Source organism: Lethenteron reissneri, chromosome 55, assembly GCF_015708825.2.
Source record: "Lethenteron reissneri isolate LAM-NWPU_2019-01 chromosome 55, ASM1570882v1, whole genome shotgun sequence".
NCBI classification, from domain to species: domain Eukaryota; kingdom Metazoa; phylum Chordata; class Hyperoartia; order Petromyzontiformes; family Petromyzontidae; genus Lethenteron; species Lethenteron reissneri.
In genome coordinates, this window is record NC_083833.1 from 2,568,478 (window position 1) to 2,596,206 (window position 27,729).

The 27,729-nt window shown below is 48.2% G+C and overlaps 1 protein-coding gene across 2 annotated transcripts in view; it reads left to right on the forward strand.

Moving 5' to 3' along the window:
* Positions 1-27,729, forward strand: part of LOC133356807 (chemokine-like protein TAFA-2) — a 99,921-nt gene that overhangs the window by 37,125 nt on the left and 35,067 nt on the right. For both annotated transcript variants that reach the window (XM_061574503.1, XM_061574504.1), the window contains exon 2: positions 24,386-24,514. In XM_061574503.1, coding sequence (XP_061430487.1) covers positions 24,397-24,514 — 118 coding nt within the window. In that variant the 5' untranslated portion in view covers positions 24,386-24,396. The remainder of the gene's footprint in view (positions 1-24,385; positions 24,515-27,729) is intronic.

Genomic DNA, 27,729 nt, shown 5'->3' on the forward strand with positions numbered 1-27,729 from the left:
GTAGGGTCCTGGACAAATTTGGGTCAAAACATCGTCCACCACTCGAAGGGAGCTACTATGATCGTCGGAAAGTTATTTCTGAGCTTGGATAGTGCATGGAGGGGCCACCACCTTGCATTGCACGGGTGCTGTCGGCCGCTGCAGAACTACGTATAGGGCAGCACAAGGAAGTCGGTATAATTGAAAGCTAATTTCAACATTACAGGCATTATCCTCCGGTCAAGGATCAAGATGCCTGGCGTTGGGTTTGAAGGGCATCGCGGTGGCGAGATGTTAACTACTTTGCCTGGTATACAGGAGGTCGTAGGTCTTGATCCCGACCCAGACGATGCCTGTATATTTGGAGTTTGCACGTTCTCCCCGTGGTCACGTGGATTTGTCTCCGTGTCCTCTGGTTTGTTTCCCTCCACATTTAGAATCAACACGCATCTAAAGTATTTGGCTGCTATATATTTCCACGCGATAAGCTACTTCGTTGAGTTATCAGTTGTGACAGACAGCTCGCTTCTGAAGATGAGCCAAATAGCTCAGTGGGCTTTATCTGGTAAAGTAAAAAAAAAACACATCGTTCATATTTTACAGTTTAGTTTGAGTTGTTAAGAGCATGGCATCAGATGGAATGGTGGGAGAGTGAGACAGGGGCTTCTGCCATTGCACAGACAGATTGTTACATCCAGAGGTGGATCAAGAAAGGTCCCGAGGGAGCATGAGTTGGCGGTGGCAGGGTGGGGGGGGGGGGTCTCGAGATTTTATGCTTTTTTTAATTGGCTCCTACATGAATAAATAATAAAACAAAGTCAATGGATGTTTCTGATGAATATCAATGAAATACCAAATGTCTTCGTCTCAAGGGGACGGGGGGAGAGGGGTGGGATCGCCCTCTCTGTATCCGTCACAAGTTACATCGTCGTACTGCGAGAGATGGTCGTGGCCTGAGTGAGGAGGCCTTCATCCAGCAGTGGATTGACCACGGCGGTGATGATTATGGTGATCATTTGAATGCAGATCAATGTCACTCCCAGGACGAAGGTTGAAATCGGCTGAACTAGCTTGGTGGGCCGCCTGTGGATCATGAAGGGACCATCACGTGATTGTGCCAAAGGTATAGCCAGCTTTGAAGATTCAAACAAAGCTACGTATTAGCAAAACACACGAGTAGCGAAGTAAAAAAAAAAATTACTCCGTATTTAGCGTTTGACATAATAACAAAAAACCGAAAGAAAAATCAGGAGAGGCTTTAAAATCCGTCTCGGCTATCAGTGGATTAACATTTCTCCTAAATCAGCCGCTGGGATGCCATTATAGCCGACTTCATCCGCCCTGAGAGAGCTCACCCTGCCTTCGCTCGCTGATCGTTGAGTGATAATAGCAGTGGTGCGGGAGGCGATGCTGGAGTGGGCTTCCCCCCCCCCCACTTCTCTTAAGTTTCCTTCCTTCCCGTCCCGATGCTCCAATTCAGCAGGGGGCATTGTGAATGAGAGGTACATGGGGGGGGGGGCGTAGGGGGTCGTGGGGGGGATGCATTAACTGACTATGCGTTGTTGGAGCCGCGTGCGGTCTCGCGAATGCCACCCACCCTCAAGCGAAATTCTAGATTTGAAGCTTTCGTGACTGCAATGATTCATACTCTTAGTTCTTCCGGTAAAGTCACGTAGGTAAGAAATGAAATTAAAATTAATAAAAATAAAATAATAAAATCACGACGTTTCGGAGGCAACACAAGTCCCCGTCATCAGGTGGGACCGTCACAGCCAGATTCAAGCCCAGCCCCCCCCCTCCCGATACGTTCCATTCATTGGCTACCACATTCTGATAAGCTCCTCCCCCCCTCTCCTCCCCCCTTAACTTGTATCTAAGAGCTTGCATCTTGAATCCCTGCCTCACTTGATGCAGCAAATCTGGCTGTGACGGTCCCACCTGATGACGGAGACTTGTGTTGCCTCCGAAACGTCGTGATTTTATTATTTTATTTTTTATTAACTTCAATTTCATTTTTTACCTACGTGACTTTACCGAAAGAACTAAGAATATATCTCAAGCGAAAGCTTCAGGATCCAAGTAGCTTAAGGGGGCCGTGGATTCAAGCGGAATTAATAATAAACAGGGGTGCGGCGGTGATCACTTACTTCGAACTCAATGTGTGTGTTTTTTTATAGGGCTTGTCTGCATCAGGCACTGTGTGCCACTCGAGTACACGGTATAGCTATGATTACACCCGAAATATATCCATAGCTGCCAACCTCTTGTCTGTGCCCTTACCTTATTACAGACCAACTCAGACATTATTAGTCACCCCGTGCCCCTTATGCATCTCAACGTTCATTCTACAAAGTCCCATCACGAGGGAGAAACACAAACACATAGACAACAAAATATGTGGCCCGTATTGAAATGGCTGTATGCCGTGTGGACCTGACTCAGTTTCCCTGCACAAGTATGCGGGTAACCCGTATGGGTTAACAGGTATGTATATCTGAAAATGATGTGAACAGGTGTTTAAAAGAGGTGTAGTAACATGACACAATCATGTGAAATGGATATTGCGTGCTAGAACAATTCTTGGGATGGCGTTCGGGACTGGTCCGGCGAGGTGAAATGTTGATAAAGTCAGTTAATTAACACAACATCCAATTAACAGCTGTCATCTCTGTGTGCATAACCCTTCTTGCTAAATCTCTAATTTCCTCCACATTAATCTCATATCTATAGATTAGTAGTAGTGGGATCCTTTATTGAACAAGGAGATTAAGTATTGGCCCATTAAGACACGTGATGCATTGCCTCTTTTTGCAAGGGTGTGACTTGGGTTATTATGAAATAATTTAGAAAGCGACAGAATAATTACACGCATTTTATGTTTCACATACCTGGCCTATATTTAACAATAACGTAACGGCAGTTCGTACGTAGCTAAGTACTGTTATAGTAAACGGAACTTTAACATTTAAATTGTACGATAAAATATAATAATGGTCGAGGGGGGCAGGGGTCTCTGTGGGAGAGCGAGCGGCTTACAATGGCAACGTTGTGAGTTCACATCCTGGTGGGCGGAGGGGGGGGGGGGGTGACTCAGCCCATCATCCCTCCAGGGGGCCGATAAAATAAGTTCTACTTCGCAGGGAAATTAACAGTGATTGTCCTATCTTAATTTTGGAGCTTTCGTGACTGCAGGAATTATTATTTGTTTTTTTCGGTAAAGTCACGTATAAAGATAAAATAATAAATTGCAACACAAGCAATCATCGTCAGGTATAAATGAAATAGCAACAGAAAATCTAACCGGAAAACTATAGACAGACATATAAGCAGACAGATATCACCAAGATACATAGAGAGAGTAACACAGGCACAGAGAGGGAGATCGTCTCTGTGGCGTGGCCTTAAATAGACAGAGGGGGGGCGGAGGCAGAGAGAGGGAGGGGTTAGAGACAAAATTAACATGTCAGTGAGTACGAAGAACGCGTAGTAAAGTATGCAGGCTTTTTGATGGACACACCACTCCATCGCTGTGTGGGACTTTCTCCGCGAGATCAGGGCTGTATATAGGAGGATGAGTACAGATGCGTCGATAGATGATTTTTAAAGCAGGAATTCACTTAGACTACATCTACTTTTCGATTTAAAGCTTTCGTGACTGCAGGGATTCATCTTCTTGGTTCTTTCGGTAAAGTCACGTAGAAGGGAAATAATAAAATAATAAAAATAAAACATAATTATATACAATACTCACGACATTTCGGCCACAACGCAAGCAACCGTCCTCAGGTGAAGAACAGGTCTGTTGGAAATACATTATTATTTCCCTTCTACGTGACTTTACCGAAAGAATCAAGAAGATACATCTACTTTGTCTTGGTATTTATTATCTGGCCCTCATTTTTTTAGAACTGCTTTTTTGTGTTCAGCTTGTTTTCCTTTCGCCCCACACCTCCAATTAGCGCGATTGGCTACGTACGGTGCGAAAGAAGTTCAACGTGCATATTAGGATTTTATTAATTTGAAAGGTGGGCCCCATTGGCGAGCAACCCCCACTGCCTTGCATGCCAGAGACGCATGCTACTCTCACATGCACACAGGGCTGGGCCACGGATATTGGCAGCTTCTGTTAATATTGATGAGTGCATCCCAGGGACTTAATTCTACCGCTGTCCACTGAGAAAATGGATAGCGCCTGGAATTAATATTTTGTCATGTCATGGATATCCCCAATGCTATAAATATACATGTGCACGTGTGTGTGTATACGCTATTTGTAAATGAATTCACGCATATATATACATACACACACACATCTCGGGATTAACCTATTCACATACAGAATGTGCTTGTGTTCACCATATAAACGTTATGGATATGTGTTTTATATGTGTGTGTATATATGTATTTCATGGGGCACGGGCTAGAAAAGAGATGGAATGATATGGTACGAGAAGATATGGTGCTGAGTGGACATGGCAATAACTGGTACCAGCGGTGTCAAGATTGGCCTCTGTGGAGGAGGCTCGTGAAGGACGCTACTGGCCAGTTGGAGGCAGTCGCCCTCCAGCAACAACGGAGGGCAGAGGAGCGACGCTCACAACAACGAGCAGAGCATCGGGCGGATAAAACACAGCAAGTTGGCAGAGTAGAGGGCACAGGTGATGCATCGGCCAGTCATCTCAGTCAGTCAACCCATGGCACCTGGGTCAGTCCGTGACCTCCTGCCAGCGGCTTTAAAGTGAAAATAGCCTGGCACAAGCGCCGTGGTGACATCACCGCCACTTAGTGGTGCATGGCGGATGTTGTTGTTGTTTATGGGGGGCTGTGGCGTAGTGGTCAGCATACCACGCCACCAACTCGGCGACCCAAGTTCGCTTCCCACTCAGCGGGGATAATTTGAACCAGTCCTGGGCCTCCCCAAAGTTGACTGCCTCACGTGATTCAAGATTTGAAGCTTTCGTGATTGCAATGATTCATATTCTTAGGTTTTTTCGGTAAAGTGACGTAGGTAAAAAAAAAATTAAAATTAATAAAAGTAAAATAAAAATAAAATAAAAATCACGACGTTTCGGAGGCAACACAAGCCTCCGTCTTCAGGTGGGTGCTCGGTGCGATGTGCAAACAACTCCTGCAGCCACGACTTTACTAACCCCCGCCCCCCCCCGTCCCTATATAAAGCCACAACAGCGGATCATTCTTTCTCACCTGATGACGGACGCTTGTGTTGCGACCGAAACGTCGTGTTCTTTGATTATGTTTTCTACCCACGTGACTTTACCGAAAGAACCAGAGAGGATGAATTCCTGCAGTCACGAAAGCTTAAAATCAAGATCGATAAAGGCGGTCGGGCCTTTATAGATCCGCCTCTGGATGTAACAATCCACAAAGCACCTGCAACGTGAGCTGATTTCATCGCTCCATCTCCACAGTGGATGTACTATTGGGTGTTTTGCCACTCCGTGGTTATTCTCTCCCAGCGAGTGGTGATCGCGGCGCTCAAACGGCGATGCTGAGCAACGTAAATTGATACTGCCCGCGTTATTTTATGCACTTGTAAATCTAGAGTGAAAACCCATTTGTTTAGAGCTGCGTATTGTGTTCAGATCGTTGTCCTTCCCCCGCACATCTCCGATTATCACGGTTGGCCACGTATGGTGTGAAAAAAGTTCGACATACGTACAACATACTCCCGTCATGGCTAGCAGACTTAGACATTGGCATCTGGCTCCTGAACGTAGAGCCTTGAGACACCAGTATATACTAGAATTCCACCATCTACCTCCTGAACATGTCCTCCTGAACATGTTCAGGAGTTAGAATCTAACTCCTGAACATAGAGTTAGAGTCTAACTCTTGAACATATAGCCTTGAGACACATTTGTGGACTAGAATTCCACCATCTACCTCCTGAATGTAGTGCCTTGAGACACACTTATAGACTAGAATTCCACCATCTAACTCCTGAACGTAGTGCCTTCAGACGCAATTGTGGACTAGAATTCCACAATCTACCTCCAAAGGCCCATTGTGGGACTCTTTTTTGTGGGGGGCTCGTAGTGTTAATGCCCCCTTCCCCCACACGCCACCTCCACCCCCTGGGCGGCCCTGCTTGTATGCACAATGCAATTTGCATGACGGCAGCCCCCGAATAAACAACCGTACAGCAGCCGAGGAAGGTGGCGCTCAGTGCAAAGCGTCATCGTTAGGTGCACATAGATGGATCGTGTTATTTTCACGGGAGGTGTTTTATTTGCATCTTTCCCTTTAATCAGCGGCGGAGCTGGAGAGGCGTCCGCGGTGCCCGTGCGGAACGAGTTTGGGGAGCGCGGTTCATGCGCGTCAATGCGAACCGGTCGCGAAAACGTGGACGCGCCCGCGCGAACGATCACTCGGCTCGCGAATGTCATCGTCGTCGCCACGGCCGACGCGTTCCCTGGTATCATTACGGGAAAAAATGATCGCGTGCACCAGGATTAACCGCGGTGATTACCCCACACGGTAATTATTTCGCGGGGCTTTTGGGTACAGAGAGCATTCGTTCTGTCCTGTTCATTGTACGACGATGATCCAGCGAATGCTGTATACGTGCCGTCGCGCTCGCAGGAGAATTCACTGCGAAGTGATTTCCTGAATGCAGCGGAGGTTATTGTTCTCAGAGTCTGGTGGGGAGAAACAAGAGGCGATGGGGAAGGGGGCAGTGGTGGCGATTCTAAAATTGTGATGCAGTGCGAGGGAGGAAGTCAAATCCGGTGCAAAGATGAGCAACGCACTATATTGACGTGGAACATTTAACCATTTACAAAAACGTGAGATTTTATTTTTTTGAGAGGGCGTGAGCTGACCCGGGAGAGCTGACAGGACACCTTGAACGGAAGCAAATGAGAGAGCGTGACCCTGCTGCTGCTGCTGCTGCTGCCTCACTGCAATCTGCGAGTCCCCGCTGTCCACTCAGCAGCAGCAGTATTAGAAATGGTGAGATGATTTGGCAGGACGTGGCGTGTGGTGAGGTTAAGTGTGGCTACGCCTACCTCTTCCAAGGTGTCTGGCCAGAGGGAGATTGGGCCAAGTCCGCTGGAGAGGGTTTTTACAGAGATCCTTCGAGTGGAGGTCCTTCTGCCAGCAGTGACCCAAGTGAGGAATTGCAGGGCTGAACTTTTGCCTTTTACACATATTTAGACAATTTACACATTTTCATTTAAAACCTCTTATCATGACCGCGTGAGAGAATATTGTTGTTTCACAAGGGAACGAACCGCTCACCCCCAGTTCATGAAACCTTTTCGTGGCAAGTTATTGTGAATCCTATGCCATTCATTTACCAGGAAAAGCCTCACAGTGCCTCGGTGCTCTGTTTTCAGGAGGCTCCTGTGCCGGAATATTTGTCTGTTTTCGCGAACGAGTGGTTTGAGTGTGTGAGGTCACGAAGGAATCTGGATCAGACCCATGGAGTGGGGCTCGATGGCCCACAGAGACGGGTTCACTGCTGCGTCTCCCTGCCTGTCCAGGCCCTGCATCCTACGGCACCAATGTCAAATGCTTTGGTGGTGTGTGGGGGCACTCGATGGTGAGATGGTAACTACCTGGCCTGGTACACAGGAGGTCGTGGGTTCAATCCCGACCCTGACGCCTGCTGTGTATTTGGATTTTTCCCCTCTAGATTTAGAAACATTCCTTTAGAGTATTTGGCTACTATAATTTCCACTTGATAAGCCACTTGGTTGAGCTATCATTTGTGGCCAGGTCGCTTCTGAAAAAGAGCCAAGTGGGCCTTATTTTGTAGAATAAATCACATATTTTACTAGTTTTTTTGTCGTATGAGATTGAGCAAATAAATAAATAGTGGTGGTGAGCCACAACCTCCGATAGTAGATTCCTATGGGAGTGTCTTCCGGTGGCAGAAGACATCATCTGGAAGAGGCCTGTCTTGCGAGGTGGTAACCCCCAACGCGACCCTCGCAACAACCCACTTGCACAATTGGTACCTCATTTGCCAGTAAAAAATATGATAATTGGTTTTTTAACCTTTTATCTGGCAACAAAACTGACACATTTTTTACGAGGAGTCATGTTTGTATAGACCACAATACCTGCAGTCATAATGCAAACAAAAAACATAACTGATAATGTATGCCCTGTCCTTGAAGTTGATTGGTCCACACCCGATTATGACTGCAGGTATTGTGGTCTATGCAAACATGACTCCTCGTAAAAAAGGTGTCAGTTTTGTTGCCAGATAAAGGGTAAAAAACCAATTATCAACAACCCACTTGCTGTACTGCCAACCTCCTCGTCACCTCGCAGCCAAGCGGGTCTCACGGTCTCACACATCTGCCCTATCCACCAACTTTTTAGAAGTGCTGGGTGACGGACACGTTTCACCATGGCCAGCGATCATTTAACGGAGTGGTTCTTCTTGTTCTTAACCTGGGATACACGATGCCATTTCTGGGGGTTACGAGACATCCCCAGATTTGTTTGGAAGGTAAATAATCGAAAACGCAAATTAGGCACGGACACGTGCGTATAACTTATTTTTTCTTGGTTCTTTCGGTGAAGTCACGTAGAAAGAAAATAAAAAAATTATAAAAAATATTTTGTCAAGACGCTCTTCGCCCCACCATCCCAGCATAAATAGTCGCTCCAAGCCTGGGGCGTGCCATTCAGACTCTGCCTTCTCGACAGATCTGTTCTCCACCTGAAGACGGCTGCTTGCGTTGTGGCCGAAACGTCGTGAGAATTATTTGATTATGTTTTATTTTTATTATTTGATTATTTTCCTTCTACGTGACTTTACCGAAAGAACCAAGAAGATGAATCCCTGCAGTCACGAAAGCTTTAAATCGAAATATAACTTACTTTGTTTCATCAAACCCTCTGCGTATTATTGACATTATACATATTTTTCTTCACGATTGAGAACCAAAGGGTTGCAAGGCTGCAGCAGAGGTTAAGAGCCACTGATTGAAAGCAATGTAATCGTTACATTTTTTTTTGTATGGACCTCGGTACGCATTGTTTGTAGATTCCTTGTGTTGCAAATGCATCAGAGAAGGCCAACGTCAACATGAATGCAGATCGGCTGCTCACAGAGGGCTCCCTTTGTTCCATCGACAGGCTCTGGTGCCGAATGTCCGGCGGTCTCGCGCATTAATTTCACAAAAATGTGGACAATGCGACTCGCATCACCGTCGCCTGCATTTCCACGCTGCCCTTAATTGAAATGCTCTCGCTCGAAGGGGGAGTTCGGATTCTCGCTCGGAGGTGCTCAAGACAGCGCCCGTGAACGTTGCCTAGCAATTTTCCAAACGCGCAGGTGTCGCGCTAAATAGCGGAGAATGAGTTTCTTGATTATAAAACAAAACCAAAAATGTTACAGCAACACGCGGTTCTTAATCGCCGAGTTTTTTTTCTCCCATGCAAAACAACAACAACAACAACGCAATCTTGATTTGAAGCTTTCGTGACTGCAGGAATCCATACTCTTTGGTTCTTTCGGTAAAGTCACGTAGGTAGAAAAATAAAATAAAACAAAAAATAAAATATCACGACGTTTCAATCGCAACACAAGCGGTCGTCCTCAGGCGGAAATAATAATAATCCAGCAGTGGAACTGCTGAACGAGCGAGAGAGCTGCTACAACAAGAGGTTATTATGTGGCGATGGGCAAGCAAGCGGGGTCTGATATGGAAAGGAATTGCTTGCCCAACGCCACATATATAACATCTTGTTGTTGTAACAGCTCTCTCGCTCGTTCAGCAGTTCCACTGCTGGATGATATTTTTTCCGCCCGAGGACACCGCCTTGTGTTGCGATCGAAACGTCGTGATTTTAATTTTTTCCACCTACGTGACTTTACCGAAAGAACCAAAGAGTAACAACAACGTAGAATACAATTATTTTTTAACTGACAACTGCTGAGCACAAAGAGGCCAAAGGGCCAGAAACGGACAGTGCTTTCAAAGGCGTACACGACGAGATTGAACGGGTTCCTTAAATCGACCGAGGTTATTATAAGAACTCGGGGAAAAGAACGATGGGATACAATTCCAAAGTGGAGTAGTGTGAAAGAAAAAACTGAAATGAGAAGTGTTGCGACGCCCATCGTGACGACTGATTAGATGGGCGAGTGTGTGTGGGTGGGTGAATGAGTGTGTCATTGTGGGGGTGAGTGAGTGGCTGGGTGAGTGAGTGGTTGAGAGGCTGTTGGTGACTGTGTTGTTGTGACCTGCAGTGTGGTGAGTGGGTGAGTGAGTGAGGAGTTGAGTGAGTGGGTGAGTGATCGGGTGGGTGAGTGAGTGGTTGAGAGTCTGTTGGTGAGTGTGTTGTTGTGACCTGCAGTGTGGTGAGTGGGTAAGTGAGTGGGTAGTTGAGTGAGTGAGTGATCCGGTGGGTGAGTGAGTGGTTGAGAGTCTGGGTGAGTGTGTTGTTGTGATCTGCAGTGTGGTGAGTGGGTAAGTGAGTGGGTAGTTGAGTGGGTGAGTGATCCGGTGAGTGAGTGAGTGGTTGAGAGTCTGTGTGAGTGTGTTATTGTGACTTGCAGTGTGGTGGTTAGACACGGCGTGGATGCGATAAAACAAAACACCCCCCTTGAACCAAAATAATTCTTGACAAAGTCAAAGTGACCACATGGCCAAACAAGCACCAGTGGTGCAATGGCAGTCTGATGGAATTGATTACGTCTCCCTCATTGATGATTATAATAATTTAGTGTATTTGGTATTCACTCCATTCTTGTGAGGCTTTCCCACATGTGCTATGTTTCACAGACGAGTACTGCCTGCCAGTCGGTTACGTTGCCATGTGTTTTTTGCCCAAATAATACATTTGTGGGTCATTTTACTCATTGGGAAAATTTGCTCATTGGGAAAATTTGCACCGTGGTACCAACACACACGTGGACCTTCATTATCATGAAGCAGACCGTGCGTGTATTTTTTGGTTAATACGCCCATTTCATCCCATCATCCCTCCGGGGGTTGAAAAATTAGGTACCAATTAGGTTCGGGGATTCAACAGCGGTTGTCGTACGGATTGACCGCGTCTCCTCAAATAAAGGACCGCATCAACGCTGATTTGATTTTAAAAAATCACTCGGATTTTTGTTGAAATCTTCGACACACGCAGCATTAACCAGGGCGGTCGCTCGGCTCGAACCGCAACAAGCGGGGGACAAAGCGACCGCTCGGCCACATCACCGCCCAACGACGATTACTCGGGAGTGGTTTGCAAATTTGTATCCGACCCTGAGTTGTGAACATGTTTTCCCGCATAATTCTGTCGAGTTCTGCTCAGAGAGCTTGATGTTGACGGATAGATCTGCATACTCTTTGTTTTTTTCGGTAAAGTCACGTAGATTAAAAGAACACATATAAATTAAATCACGACGTTTCGGAGGCAACACAAGACGGAAGCTTGTGGAAGCTTTTGTTGCCTCCGAAACGTCGTGATTTAATTTATTTGTTTTCTTTTAACCTACGTGACTTTACCGAAAAACCCAAAAAGTATGAATCCTTGCAGTCACGAAAGCTTCAAATCTAGGATAGATCTGCGTAAGCGCGTGAGGCGTGATGGGTACAATCCCCGGTCACATATGAATGAATGCACAGGAGAAAATAAAAAAGCTAACCAAAACCCCACATCATTAAAAATTTCGTTTTACTCGGTGGCTGTGGCTGAGGCTCAGGAGACCTCGCATTGCTCTTGTCAAATCGCTGAGCAAGTCCCGCCGAGATTTCGGCGTCATATTCAAGGTGGAATTCACCGGTGGTCGAACGCAGTTCTCTGGCGTCGAGGTGTTAATGGTTTCCAGCCCCAGGTCACTAATCACCGGAACAATTAATGCAGATGAATTTAGAGTTTTTAGTTAACTCAGGCGAATACGAATTTCGTGTTGAAAGAGTCATAAATTGAATGGATGTTCGACAAGTCAACGATCGTAGCGTATCGAATTGATGGTCTCATCCCCATCGTGTTAAAATCTATTCAACGTTTTACTTCATCCCGCGTTTTCCGGCGCTGAGAATCAAAAACGCAACAGTTTGATGGCGATGCAAAAAACACTTTTTGCGGAGCACCATTAAAGTTCGGATAGAAATGAGGCCTTTTGAAGCAATCTCAGTGACATCATCATTTGTGGTCTTTGATCGGACACAGGGTGATGCACCGCCTCCTGCTACACTTGCAATTGTGAATGTCTTCATCTCAATAAGCGACGCCACGAGCAGAATTGCGTCACCAATTGCACCGTGAAAATGTGAAAGAAAATATGCGGAGGACTCCGTTTTATTGTGTGTGTCTACACCAACAAAATAAAGCCACGTATTAGTCCGGACCAACATCCCCACGGCATTTGTTCCAGCGAGCAAACCCTTGACCGGTTTCGACATTCTGGGCATCACCGGCAGAGTCGGGGCCCGTTCAACAATTGCCGCGAGATGAGAATCTAAGTAGCAGGCACACACAAAAAAAAACAACCCCATGAAGTAATAGCGGCTTGGCCGGCATTGCATTTGAGCTTGTGGTTTAGTTTATGGGCGGTGCGAGTTGCTCTGATGCATAGTGGTCAAAGTGACATCTCAGAAGGCAGCGAGCGAGAGAGAAAGAGTGAGAGAGGTAGGCCATTAGCCACGTTGCAACCCTCCCCCTCCCCTCCCCCTCTGGAGAATGACCGCTATTGATCAAAAAAGTGCAGCTCTTGGGGATCATGCGCGTTTATGGATCTGCCTTTTTAGAGCAGCCAAGGCGCGGAGGGTGCAATCTTTGAACAAATTGGTGCCCGCCAATGCAACGTACACGGTCCTTCATCGCGCGGCGCGCACGTCACGAATGTCGTGACGGAGAGATCGCGAGAGAGAGAGTCGCGCTCGCACGGAAAGCCATTGAGTCAGCCTGGCACCGCTCGGAAGCGTGGTCGTTAATGAAGGGGACGCAGCCACGGATGAAAAGTGTGCAAAGAAGCGTGGGGGGGGGGGATGCAAGTTAAACGTTTTCATTGAGAGAAAGAGGAACACGTGGACTCGAGAAACGTGCGTTATGTAGGCTTTGCATAGCTGGTGATCGTCAGCAGTGGAGCGTTGTCCTGTACGTATTTGTCCAAAACCCCCCAGGTCTCCCTTGAACGATATCCTTTTGTCTCGCCTGGTTCACGCTCACCTGCTTGTAAATAATGGTAACGTTCATACGTAGGTGTGGATTTTCTCCAGGTACTCAAAAATGTATGCAAGTTGAACTTCTTTCGCACCGTACGTAGCAACCACGCTAATCGGAGGTGCGGGGGATTGACAACAAACTAAACACCAAAAATATTTTCTAAAGAAATTAGTTTTCTACGTAGAGTTAAAGCTGCATAGCTCCAACACAGCGGCATTCGCCGCTAAGTAGCAGGCTATGTGCACTTTAAGGCCACGTAAAGTGTCAAACGCCCGCTGGCAGGAGGTCAGGGGACAGACCCAGCTGCCATGGGTTGGCTGACTGAGATGATTGGCCGATGTCTTCAGCACAAACAAAGACAAAGATCCCTCGTGTAGCCTTAACGGACTGTTGGGGCAAGTGCTGTTAGCGAGCACCTATGAAGGCGGCACGGCACACGAGGGGGTGGGTGGCCAACACCACGCCCGGCCGTCTTTGTCTCCCCGGTGGCGATGTTTACACATCGCACCAGGCACTCATTTGAGGCCGAGTCCAGCTTGGGGAGGCCCAGGACCGGTTCAGATAATCGTCACTGATTTTGGCCGTGAGCGGAAATCAAACTCGGGTCGCCAGGTTCGTAGCGCAGCGTAGCGCTAACCGCTCCACCACCGCTCCCCACGCACACAGGCACACACACACACACATCTCCACGATGATGTGGCCAATTCACCTTGATGCCTGGACCCGATTCAACATGAGCGTCGATACTCTTGGCGAGGCTTTCCTCGGTGTGTAAAGATTACTCAAGGCAAGTCAGTGCCGCTCGGCCGAGAGCACTGAGAATTCGGGAAAACCCAGGCACGCGGTTCAACTGGTCGGGGGGCACGGGTTTCTCAAGCGTAATCGAGTCGATGGTCACAGTGCAGTCACCAAATAACACATTAGCCTCACGTTATTGACACACCGGGCACATATGTGGGGTGCGCGTCCTACTTTCAGGAGCGTCTCACGATCCGGAGAGTGTACGGTAACATTTACAACAATAATAAAACCCAGCCGGATCGTTGTCTCGTCCGGAATGATTGAGACGTGCCAACATCTGGAGGGTTGTGGCGCCACACGCTCACGAAGTCCCCCCCCCCCCTCTCAGTCTCCCTGCGAAACACCGCAGAGCACACGCGCATCGATCGGAGGGCGCGCTCTCGTATGTCAGGAGTCAGCGGTTCGTTTGCGCGCGCGTGCGCGTGCACGTTTGCGATACACGCGGCGTATTCATACGCGGCGAGACCGGGGCATCGTCATTAGACCGAGGAGATGGATGGCAGCCTCAGCCACAGATAACCAGTGGGATGTTCGCTCAGCATTTGGCTGCAACGTTGGCAGGGGCTCTTGTCGTCCCTTTGAAACGGCCGCTGGCTATGCGCCGCGGGGGCGAGCGGGTACGGGAAGGATGATGTTTCGTGGTGGTGTTGGCAGCAGCGCCGGATGAAGCTAGTGCGGGGACCTGTAGCATGTTATAAAGGGGCCCGAAATAAAAAAAAAACACGTAAATATTAAAACACATTTTAAACTTCCATGGTAAAGTGATTGTATTCTTGGTTCTTTCGGTAAAGTCACGTCCAATGAAAATAATAAAAATAATATATCATACAAATTCTCACGACGTTTCGATTGCAACACAAGCATTCATCATCAGGTGTGAAAACTACAGCAAGAAATTTTAGCTGAAGTGGGAGAGATGCTGTGGTAAGGGGGTTATCGAAGTTACACCATCTCTCCCACTTCAGCTAAAAATTCCTTACTGTAGTTTTCACACCTGATGATGATTGCTTGTGTTGCAATCGAAACGTCGTGATAATCTTTATTATTATGTTTTATTTTTATTATTTTATTATTTCCCTTCTACGTGACTTTACCGAAAGAACCAAGAATATGAATCCCTGCAGTAGTCACGAAAGCTTTAAATCGAAAAAAGTGATTGTATTTTTTTTCATTTGCTGTACAGCCACAGATAGTACGGCGAGGACCGAGTTACAATAAATCGAGCCGTGACACACCGATGCTGCCGGCGAGAGCATTTGCGACGTCGGTGTTGGCAGAGAGCCCTGAGATGGTAGTTGACCACTCCGGTCGGTGCGGGTTTGCTGAAGGCGGCGAGCGAGCACGGAAGTGCAGTGTCAACGTGACCGATGGATTTTACCGCACGTCCGTCTACTTCCCAGCCCTGTGCAACCTGTTGTGTGCAACCTGTTGTGTGCAACCTGTTGTGTGCAACCTGTTGTGCGCAACCGGTTGTCTGCAACCTGTTGTGTGCAACCTGTTGTGTGCAACCTGTTGTGTGCAACCGGTTGTGTGCAACCGTTTGTGTGCAACCGGTTGTCTGCAACCTGTTGTGTGCAACCTGTTGGGCGCCCATCCAAGCGTTAACCAGTCTTTCTCTCTCTCTCTTTAACCTGCTAAGCTTTCAAGGCAGATGGTGGAGATAGCAGATCGGGCATTGCTGAAGGAGGTGTACCTTGGCACTAGACGTGCTTCTGTTGTTGTTGCTGCTGCAAAAAATGAGCGATCGTCACATAATGAAGTATTTAAAAGTATTATTAAAATTAATATTTTACCCCCCAAATGTACGCACGTTGAACTTTCGCGCACCGTACGTATTCAACTGTGCTGATCGTTACAAGCATCTATTTTCAGAGCAGTGCAAATCCTTCGTGTTAGAGAACGGCCCGGAGAAGCGGATGTCACAGGGCTACCTCTGAAATCCATTAATCAAGCGGCCTCTCCTCCACACAGCAAGGGGGGGGGGGGCAAGCGCCTGCTCACCGGCTCGGCTACCCCGAGAGTCAAACTCACAACTTAATTCTCAGCAGCTGTAAATTCGCCAATTTAATTGTGGACGCGACTTTAACGCGACGCTTTTTAGGTGGCCAGGAGGCTGAGACCATCAATTCGCTCAGCCTGTGGAACTCTGTTCAATCGCAGGTGACCGAGGCCTGGATTGGAACCCACGACACTCAGCCGTGCCGGCTCAGGGCTCTGAGCGAACTGAACACTGAATTCAAAAGCGTGTTTTTGAATTCTACACCTGCAGGTATCGTCCGGTAACCGCTGATATTAGTACGCGATTCGTAACGATTTCAACATGTTAAATATTCCCAGCTGCCTCTGGGCGGAGGGGGGAGATGTCTAGCAAGTTGATGTTCTTAGCCTGGTCACCAATATTAGCACAACAGCACACAATGATATTCTATTTTTTCACTCGGAGCTTTGCTTGGACCAGCTCTCGGCATTAAACACACGTGGGTTGATTGCCACGCGATGCACACAAACACAAAACCGAACTCTTTGCAGGGCATGTAAAACGAGAACCGCACCTTGATTTGTCTCTAACGAGGCTTACTGAAGGGACATCAGATGTAGTTAGATGTCATCTTACCGGGCAATTCTCTGACAAAGCCGTGCAAACTGCTCGCTGCGAGATTTCCGAATGGAAGCGCCTTCATCTCATGACGTTATGCGCGCATAGCTGGGTCGGAATATAATGACCCCGATTCGTATCTGGCTAAATTTATGGTTTACAATTGGACGCAAAGATGACCGGCCGTCAACATCAGCCGTTCTAGATTTGAAGCTTTCGTGACTGCAAGGATTCATATTCTTAGGTTTTTTCGGTAAAGTCACGTAGGTAAAAAAATTAAAATTATTAGAAAGTAAAATAAAAATAAAATAAAAATCACGACGTTTTGGAGGCAACACAAGCGTCCGTCTTCAGGTGGAACCGTCACAGCACGATAGCTGTATCAAGTGAGAGAAATTCCAAGAACACAGTATTTGTATATATACTGGTTGAGGGTGGGAGGAGCCAAGGTAGGCTCTGAATATTATTTTGTGAGGTTCGGTGAGGTTTAAGCACGCTGTTAGGAATGAGTTTTTGTTCTTGGAATTTCTCTCACTTGATACAGCTATCGTGCTGTGACGGTTCCACCTGAAGACGGAAGCTTGTGTTGCCTCCGAAACGTCGTGATTTTTATTTAATTTTTATTTGACTTTTATTAATTTTTATTTTTCTACCTACGTGACTTTACCGAAAAAACCTAAGAATATAAACATCAGCCATTGTCTATTCGCAGCTGGTCTGGTCTAAGGCCTCCCCAGTCCATCACCACCATCAATATATCACACACCGATCGCATTACTGCATATCTGTGGTGGCCATCCTCTTGGGTGCATTCTCTCCTTTGGCTGCCATTCCATCGCCAGTCTCGTCTGTCAGCCGACATCTCTTCCGAGATAAAATCACCATTCATCACGTTCAGCATGCCGCTGATTTGCCTTTTGTTCCGTCACCCGTGTTCATCTTTCATTCTCCCAGGAATGTATCTCTCGACGTCTCTTCGCGCACCTCGGGGCTTTTGTTCGGGTTGCTTCGTGTTTCTGATTCAAACGTTGCGGCTGGAAGTATGAACCGAATGAATACTTTCTATTTTACACTATGAGACCTCTCCTTTACCAGTGGCAAAATATAGTAATATAGGGTTTTACCCTTTCAACTGGTACAAAAATTGACACAGGAGGTCTCATAGTGTAAGTGTTTACCCCTGAGCTCTCAATACTCTGATAGTGCGCTGTTTTTGAGTTGTACGCCTTTTGGCGTCATCTGGTCCAACACCAATGGAGACGAGGCTCTAAGAAAAGCTGTCTCGGGTGTGGACCAATTAACTTCAAGGACAGTGCATATCATTATCATCATCAGAGTTGTTTCTTTTTGTTTGCATTTTGACTGCTTGTGTTGTGGTTATTGCAAACATGATCCCTTGTATAAAGGTGTCAGTTTTTTTACCAGTTGAAAGGGAAAAAACCTATTACTATACTTTATATTTTGTCAGGCACAGTTGCGGTGGGGAGGAGGAGGTGGGGGGGCAACGCTGCTTTTCACGATCGCATTCATTTTTTGACCGATGAAATACTCCAGTCGCACTGCCCCGCTCTGATCACTTCCCCGCACCATCGCCAGCCTCCCAGGCGATGCCACGTGGCCGACGGATCCACAGCTGCAGAGGGCCTGGCGGAGGTTGTGTGTCCGTCCCTTAGGGTACACACTGCGAATCGGGGCGACTGGCCTGGGCCCCCCTTGCTTTTGGGGGGGGGGGGCGCGCTTCGACATTACTGTGTCAGATGTAATTCTTCCTCTTTCGTTTGAAGGCGTCTGTGGGGGGTGGGGGGGGTTTGCCACTAGCACCGAACCCCCCCAATTGGATGGCCCTGCTTGTGGCTTATGTGTGGCGGTCATGGGGTGTTGGTTTATTTGTTTTAACCATACTTCACCACACCGGTTAGTGCGGGGGTTGGTGAATAGTGGGGGCTTGGGGACCGGTTATGATATCGCTCATCACTCAAGTTGATCCCTTTGTGCATGTGTGGGATTTCTTAAAGGCGCTTCCCAATGGGAGAACACGCACACGTGTTCACACACACATACACACGTGCACACGTGCCAAATGTTCCAAACAAGATCCCTCGTGAGAAATTGTCTCGGGACTCTGCGAGTCCAATAATTTCCCCGTCAAATGCACAGCTTATAGTAAAAATAAATAAATAAACAAATGCAATGGACCTTCGTGTGGCTAAATAGAGGGATGTTGCGCAATTGATCGAATTCATGAATATGTGAATTCATGAATAAAACAAACGCCTTCGACACTGACGAGTTATTATGGGTACGCGACGCACACACGCACGCACGCACGTGTCGACTAACAACACCCCGTTGTCAAGGTATCTGGTATTAGTGGTGCGCTTCTAGCGGCCGTCTGGAACGCTCTTCCTTCCGATATTCGGAAGCCACTGGAGCTACGCAACTTTTAACTCGAGATTGAAAACTCATTTATTTTAGAACTACTTTTTTTGTATTTAGTTTGTTGACCAACCCTCCGATTAGCACGGTTGGCGACGTACGGTGCGAAAGAAGTTCAACATGCATACGTACTGGTGTTCGGCGGAGTGCGTACAGGGGGATGGGAATGCTTTTATTATTATTATGATGCACCCCCACCCATTCCCTTCGCACGTTCTGATTGGCGTGCAGCCCACGCGCCAGCCAGAGTCTCGACGTTTGTTTGAACGTTGTGTTGAACGTTGTGTTGAACGTTGTGTTGAACGTTGTGTTGAACGTTGTGTTGAACGTTGTGTTGAACGTTGTGTTGAACGTTGTGTTGAACGTTGGGAAGGAGTGGTGTGACGTGGGTGCCACGGTGGCGAGATGTTAACTACCTCGCCTGGTATACAGGAGGTTCTTTGGTTCGATTCCGACCCTGGCGCCTGCTTTACATTTCGAGTCTGCGTGTCTCTCTCTCTCCCGGTGGTCGCGTGGATTTTTCTCCGGGCCCTCCGGTTTTTCCCTCCACATTTAGAATCAACGTGCATTTTTTGAGTATTTGGCTGCTATACATTGCCACGTGACAAGCCACTTTGTTGAGCTATCATTTGTCGCCAGGTCTCTTCTGAAAAAGAGCCGTATAGCTAAGTGGGCCTTGCCTGGTAAAATTAAAAAAATAGTTTAATAAAAAAAATAGTCTAATAGAATGAGAATGGATTTTTGGTTTTTACTGTGTCGCCTCCAAACACACACACACACATCCCGTTAAATTAGCGGTAGTTTGTGGTGATTAGCAGGGCCGCCATAATTAGCTTAGATTGGTTTATCCAGGTGTTTCTCCAGATTGTATTTTTCAGGTGTTTCTCCAGATTGGTTTATGCAGGTGTTCATCCAAATTGGTTTATCGAGATGAGAACTCATGATAACAGGAGATTCTCAGGAGTTTCATTTGCAAGAGAGGTCAAAACTGAGTAAAAACATATTTTGAACAAAAGAAAAGTACTGTACAAGAAAAATCAAACAGAATTGGAGCAGAACAACTGCGTTTCATGAGAATTCAAATATGCCGCACAATCGAAATATATGTATGATTATCAATATTAAATCAAATAACATTTCCTCTCGTAGAAATAGGTTTCTGCAGCCGAATTTCTTTGAAAACATCAAAAGTAAAAGTTCTTTAGAAGCAAAACTAATAATGGTAGTGATGATTATTACGATGACGACATAGTTACCTAATCTATTCAATGATTAGCGGCTGTTAAAAGTGCATCGAACCATTGACCGTCGCAATACGCGCAAACGTGCACGTGATAATAGATTATTTGTGCCTCTAAACAAATGATATGCAACTATTATCCATAGTTCACTGATGTCGATCTCCTGGCACGGCTGTTGAATCACCCTGCTGCTGCTGCTCTATTTAAGACCGGGAGCAAGAGGAGAGCTTCACCATTCTGGAAAATCGCCCGATGACGCTGGATGCAATTACCAGCGAAACGTCGTACTCAAAATGATGTTGATTCACTCTTCAACACACCGGTGGGCTAAAGTAGTGAACTATTTGTCCTTTGTCAACGTGACACATTTTTTACTGTTTGGCCGTGTCGGGTGGTGGAGGGTTACGACACATTTATAAATAACGCGATCTAACCCAAAGACATTTATTATGAATGTACAAGCGGTTTAAATGGGCGTGGCACAGGCGAAGAGGGGAATTGGGTACGAAGAGGGGAATCGGGATTACATCTTGAATCCTTGCCTCACTTGATGCAGCAAATCTGGCTGTGACGGTCCCACCTGATGACGGAGACTTGTGTTGCCTCCGAAACGTCGTGATTTTTATTTTATTTTACTATTATTAATTTGAATGTTTTACCTACGTGACTTTGCCGAAAAAACCTAAGAATATGAATCCTTGCAGTCACGAAAGCTTCAAATCTAGAATTAATGGCCCCCATCTGTATATTCACTTCCTTCCCTTGACTCTTACCACCACCCTCGCCCAATGCCAACCACTCCACTGATATTCCATCGACCTTAGTTATCTCGGGTCTGGCTTGTAAATGTGATATCGGAATCGTAAAATCTGTATTAAATATAAAACGACACGACTTTAGTATCGGCACTGCAACTGGCAGTGATACGCATCGCGTTGCTCTGGTTATTCATCACAGTGCCACAATATTGCATTCCAACCATTGCAAAGTAGTACATATACATACAATGTATTTTAGACGGAGATGGAGCGGAATTACATTTGTTCACGTGCAGTTGCTGGGGTGGATTGGCAACACCGCAGAATTGCGAGAGGCGGTTTTTGGGGAGGCCTTAATCCAGCAGGGGATCGAACATGGCTACTAGTCGCTCCAAGCTTGGAGCGTGCCATTCAGACTCTGTCTACTTGACGGACCTGTTCTCCACCTGAAGACGGCTGCTTGCGTTGTGGCCGAAACGTCGTGAGAATTATTATATTATGTTTTATCTTTATTATTTTATTACTTCCCTTCTACGTGACTTTACCGAAAGAACCAAGAAGATGGCTACTGCTGTTGCCGCTGATATATTTTTTCCGGACACCTTAACATCTGTGTCCGTGGGCTGGAGGCCCCAAAATCCCAAACCTTAATCGGGCCCTGGATTGTGGCTGCTTGTGGCGCGCATGGCCACAGCACGACTGTTATAAATAGGACATCAAGGAGCAAACTTGTCAGAGTGGGTTAAGCCTCCATCCGGTTTGACGAAACTGCCTAATGAAGTGTGGCCTACCCCTGCTTGGGTGGCCATCTGGAACGTGGAAGAGAGAGGGTGGTGGTTGGTTGGTTGGGGAGGAAGGCGGGGATGGGGGCGACTTTGATTTTGAAGGGGCTCTTCGTGGCCAGACAACTCCGGCGCAAATGTCGATAGTAGCCACAAGGTGTCGCCACACATCCGTTGACGAGGCGCTTGATTTGGAGCAACATTTTTTTTCAACAAATGTAACGGTAGTTTGCAGCCTTGAGCCGTTTGCCAAAAATAAAAAAAACAATTCTGCTTATCGGTAACACCCAGGGTGGCAGATGCTGACAACGATTTTTCTTAAATCATTGTATCTCTACATTACACATTTGTTGGATAGCAAGGCCATGGTGGTAGCTCTTATTGAGACAAAGGTTGTTAAAAAAAAGGGGTACATTTCAAGCGAGGATATACTGGGTAAACATGAAATAGTTGGCACCCGTTGGGCCAACGTTGCATGTTGACCGCGGAGTTTCCGAAAAGAATAAACGCACTTTGAAACGTTTACAAAATATTAAAATATATATGTGTGCCTATAAAACATACATGCGAGTAAGCCGCGCTCTCTGCAAAAGTTGAACACTGCCTGTGGTGGACACAAGTCGTGTTTGTCACTTCACGTGGTACCAACCAACCCACCCTCATCTCATTTATGTAAAATTGTCCCGACGTTCTGACACGGCCACCGTGTACCACCCAAGAGAGCGAGAAAGCGAGATGACCTGCTATATGGCTTAAAGCACGGAATCTCAGTCGAGCTGGCTAATTGCTCTGACACGGCCATCGTGAGCTCCCTTAGTGCTGCCCGGTTACTGTGGGTTAAACCTATAGCACCTATACCAGCGATGTGACAGCACCCTGAGGAATCACTCTCTAAGCGATTAGATGAATTCCTCGTGATTCGGGGCTTGCGATAGCGATGAAAGCATTTGATGTATTCCTTGTCATTTCATTCGTATTGTTGATCATTTATCCAGCCTTGTTTTTATACAAGGCTGGATGCATGTTGAACTTCTTTTGCACCGTGCGGAGCCAACGTTGCTGATTGGAGATGCGGGCGGAAGGACAACAAAACCAAACACAAAAAGCTGCTCGGACGAGATGAGTTTTCAGTTCAGAAAATTCGTTTACAATTTTGACTGACTGCCCTCTGCTGCCCTAAACGTGGTCCCGTAGCAGCCTACAGCACCCGTTTTTTATGCAGAGTAGTCGCTATACGTCCAAATTACGAATACAACTCGGTTTAACTCAATGAATCAATGCACAGTTATAGTAATAGGTTTTTACCCTTTCGACTGGTACAAAAACTGACACCTTTATACAAGGGTAAAAATCTGTTACTATATTTTGCCCCTGGTAAAGGAGATGTCTCATAAAATGCACAGTTACACAACACATCACTAGCTGCCCGCGGGGAGATGGACAACCGCTCTCGTGGCAAGAACCCACCGGACTTGGCATGGTATGCAAGTATATTCATTCAGACGCTGTCTTTCCGACAGACCTGTTCTTCACCTGAGGACGGCTGCTTGCGTTGTGGCCGAAACGTCGTGAGAATTATTTTATTATGTTTTTTTATTACTTTATTATTTCCCTTCTACGTGACTTTACCGAAAGAACCAAGCAGATGAATCCCTGCAGTCACGAAAGCTTTAAATCGAAAAATATATTGAACTTCTTTCGTACTGTACGTCGCCAAATCGTGCCAATCGGAGGTGCGGGGTAGTTGCCAACCCCCCGTGTTCTGACATGGTGCCAATGCCTCGTCTTTTGTACGGCTTTGTGTAGAGAGAGAGAGAAGGGATTTTGCCATCCAATTGCTTTGTGTGAGAGTTGGTCAATTGCAGACACAACTCTCGCGTTGCGTGTCGCGGGCAGCGCGATGTTACGCGCTCCGCCGCGGTTTGTTGTTGGCAAAGGGGGAAGAGTCTTGGATTCTCTGCTCGTGCGTTCGACGTTTCGCATCTTCCGCACTTGGCGCCGACCCGGTTAATTCACTGCCCATTGCTTCCGTGGAAGGTGGAAGTCAGGCAGTGTGGCCGTGGGCTCGCTGATGAGCTGTGTTGAGCGTTTAGGTGGAAGTGCCGGGCAGGACCAAGAACTGGTCCATGCCATTTCGATGCTGAAATTAAAATTTCACCCAAAATATCTGTGGGGACACGGTCATTGTGAGTATTTTGAGCCGCCTAGGCAATGCCTGTGGGCGAAGGGGGTGACGGGCAGCGGTGGTGTTGCCGGTAGCGCTATGCTGCTCGATGAACCCGGCGACCCGAGTTCGATTGCCACTTACGGCCAACACCAGCGACGATTATCTGAACCGGCCCTGGGCCTCCAGCTAAGTTGACTCAGCCTCGAATGTGTACTTGCCATGGTGTGGAAACTTCGCCACTGGGGAGACAAAGGCGGCCGGACGTGGTGCTGGCCACCCACACCCTCGTGTGCCGTGCCGGCGTTCTTCGCTGCTTGCCAACAGCACTTGTCCCTACAGTCTGTTAAGGCTACACGGGGAGCCTTTGTCCCCTTTCTCACCTTCCGCGACGTTGTTTTACCTGCCTGTGTCTCCCCCCCTCCCAATCTCTGACCCCCCCCACCTCATCCCCTCCACCCCACCACGTGGCTGAGCAGGGAGTAGAAGGATGATGCTGCCCTGGTCTGCCAAGGACTGCGGCCCGCTGTCCTTCCCCCTGCTGCTGAGCCTGCTGGTGCTGGCCGGGGCTCCCACGGCCAGAGGCTCCAGCCACCACAGAGGCCCTGGTGAGGGGGGGGGGGGGCGGTGTGAGGGGGGGCGGTGTGAGGGGGGGGGGGTGTGGTGTGAGGGAGGGGGGGTGTGAGGGAGGGGCGGTGTGAGGGGGGCGGTGTGAGGGGGGAGAGTGCGGTGGTGTGAGGGGGGGGGGGAATGGGGTGGTGTGGGAGGGGGGGGTGCGGTGTGAGGGGGGGGGAGTGAGGGGGGGAGTGGGGTGGTGTGAGGGGGGGGTGCGGTGGTGTGGGGAGTGCGGTGGTGTGGGGAGTGCGGTGGTGTGAGGGGGGGGTGCGGTGGTGTGAGGGGGTGGGGCGGTGTGAGGGGGGGGGTGCGGTGTGAGGGGTGCGGTGGTGTGAGGGGGGGGTGGGGCGGTGTGAGGGGGGGGTGCGGTGGTGTGAGGGGGGGGTGTGACGGGGGGGGGAGTGCGGTGGTGGGGGGGTGCGGTGAGGGTGGCGGTGCCAAACATCCGCTCCATCTGCTTCACGGGAGATGTTTAAGTTCCGCTGATGTCTTTCGGAACGCGTAGCCCATTGCGTTGCGAATTTTACAAATTCTGGAAATTGCAATTGCACCCATCGCCTCCCTACTGTGGGACCACTGCATGATAGCTCTCGCGTTATACTGGTAGGAACCTCCTGGTTACACCAGCACACAGGGGATTATTGTGTCCGTCCGTCATGTAGGGAGGGGCTGGGTGGACAGGGTGGGGCTGGGTGGGGAGGGGAGGGGTTGGGTGGGGAGGGTGAGGCTGGATGGGGAGGGTGGGGAGGGGCTGGGTGGGGAGGGTGGAGAAGGGAGGGTTGGGAGGGGCTGGGTGGGGAGGGTGGGGAGGGGTTGGGTGGGGAGGGTGGGGCTGGGTGGGGAGGGGAGGGTGGGGAGGGGCTGGGTGGGGAGGGTGGGGAGGGGTTGGGTGGGGAGGGTGGGGAGGGTGGGGAGGGGCTGGGTGGGCTGGGTGGGGAGGGTGGAGAGGGGAGGGTGGGGAGGGGCTGGGTGGGGAGGGTAGGGAGGAGCTTGGTGGGGAGGGTGGGGCTGGGTGGAGAGGGGAGGGTTGGGAGGGGCTGGGTGGGGAGGGTGGGGAGGGTATGGGTGGGGAGGGTGGGGAGGGGAGGGTGGGGAGGGGCTTGGTGGGGAGGGTGGGGCTGGGTGGGGGGTGGGAGGGGTGGCGCTGGGTGGGGAGAGGCTCACGCCGTGGTGCCCTTATAAAACTCAACGTTGAACCTACTCACGCCGGCTTGTGCCCGCATATTTGCGGAATACACCACGCCGCCGTTGACCCTGGCCATTGACCGAGCAACCCGACGTTCCTACCAGCTCCCTCCGCAGGAATGTGTTAAACATCGCTCGAATACCAGACGTACTAAACGTTTGTATTGTCATCGTTATCATCATCATCATCACAGCCTTTACAGGAGCAGTAGATTTTGGTGCCACCGTTTGTTCCAGTTTCTTACTTTCTGCCAAACCCTGCAACTTTGGACACGACAGCGAGCGTGATACAAGCAGTCTGGCGGTGATGTCACGTGACCTGCCAGTCGACGACTGATCCAATTGTCTCAGTTGCGCCTTTTGCTGTCCAGAAATCACCTCCAGCGCGCGTTATCACTCAATTCCTGACACTTGCACGGCTCACACTCGACCATCAAGATGTGTGCCCCGAAACAGCGAGGGCGTTTAATTTTTTTTAAAGTTATCATTTTGAAATCCACGATTGGTTTGGAAACCGGTCGAAGGGATCTGGATATCTCCTGTCTCAATACCAAACTTTCTATTTTACCAGGTAAGGCCCAATGAGCTATTTAGATCTTTTTTCAGAAGCGACCTGGTCACAAATGATAGCTCAATGAAGTGGCTTATTATGTAGAAATGTATAGCAGCCAAATACTCTAAATGCATGTTTCTAAATGTGGAGGGAAACATCGGAGGACTCGGAGAACATGGACAGAGGCACGCAAACTCCAAATATACAACAGGCGTAAGGGTCGGGATCGAACCCACGACCTCCTGCATACCAGGCGAGGGCGTTTGCATCTCACAGACATATTCAACAAAAGTTGTCAGTTGGATAACGCAAAGGTGTTTTTTTTTAAGTATTTAAACAGATGTCCTTGTTCAAGTCTGATGATTAAAATGGAAGTCAATGAAAAAAAAAACCAAGTGGAGTTGAGCTATATTGGCAGATTGACTGTGAAGATGACGAACGTGCAGATGGTGCGTGGAACGATACGATGCCGGGAACCCACAACAACAGAGAATTCATAATCAACGTTTTTGGGTTTAGATCGCGTTTATTTATAATTAAATGTTGTGGCTTCAACACACCGGTGGCCTAAAGCAGTGAACTATTTGTCTTTGTCAACGTGACACATTTTTACTGATTGGCCGTGTCGGGTGGTGGAGGGTTACGACACATTTATAAATAAACGCGATCTAAACCCAAAAACGTTGATTATGAATAACATTGGTCGCGAAAGCCTACGTGTTAAAACGAACAACAGAGAAACTGGGCGCGACGATTTACCGCGAGGTTTCTGCGAACGTAAACAAAACAAATGTTTCCCGTTATTTTGAATAACATCGGCCACGCGAAAAGTATGGGGGGGTGGGGGGAGGACCAACCGCTGAGCTCGCGAAAAAATAATTCTGCTCACGGAATAATGTTTGCTTGCAATTGACTGTGAGCAGCGGCGGTCTTAATTTGGAGTGATACATCTCTTCGCTTGACGATTGCCGTAATGAGGACAACACAGCTCTATTACTCCTAATTAGCTTCTCCCGGTGACTGCGAGCGAGTTCACTTTTCCAGCCTCCGTTACAAATTGTGCCACCATTAACAAAGGCAAAGACAAAGGTCGCCCGTATAGCCTTGCACGGACTTTTGGGGCAAGTGCCGCTCGCGAGAGCCTATGAAGGCACGGCGCGGAGCACGAGGAGGTGGGTTGGACAACGCCACGCCCGGCCGCCTTTGTCTCTCTCGTGGCGATGTTAACCGTGCACCGCGCCAGCTACTCATTTGAGGCTGAGCCGACCTAGGGGAGGGTCCAGGACCGGTTCAGATAATCGTCACTGTACACACCACCAGCGTGGTGAAGTATGGTCAAACCACCCCCGTGACTGGCACGGAACGGGGGGGGGGGGACCTTCTCCCAGCAGTGGATTGACAAAGCACTGTCATTGATTATTGTTCCAGCAGAACCCCTCTTAACGACCACCCCTATTAACGACTAATCAC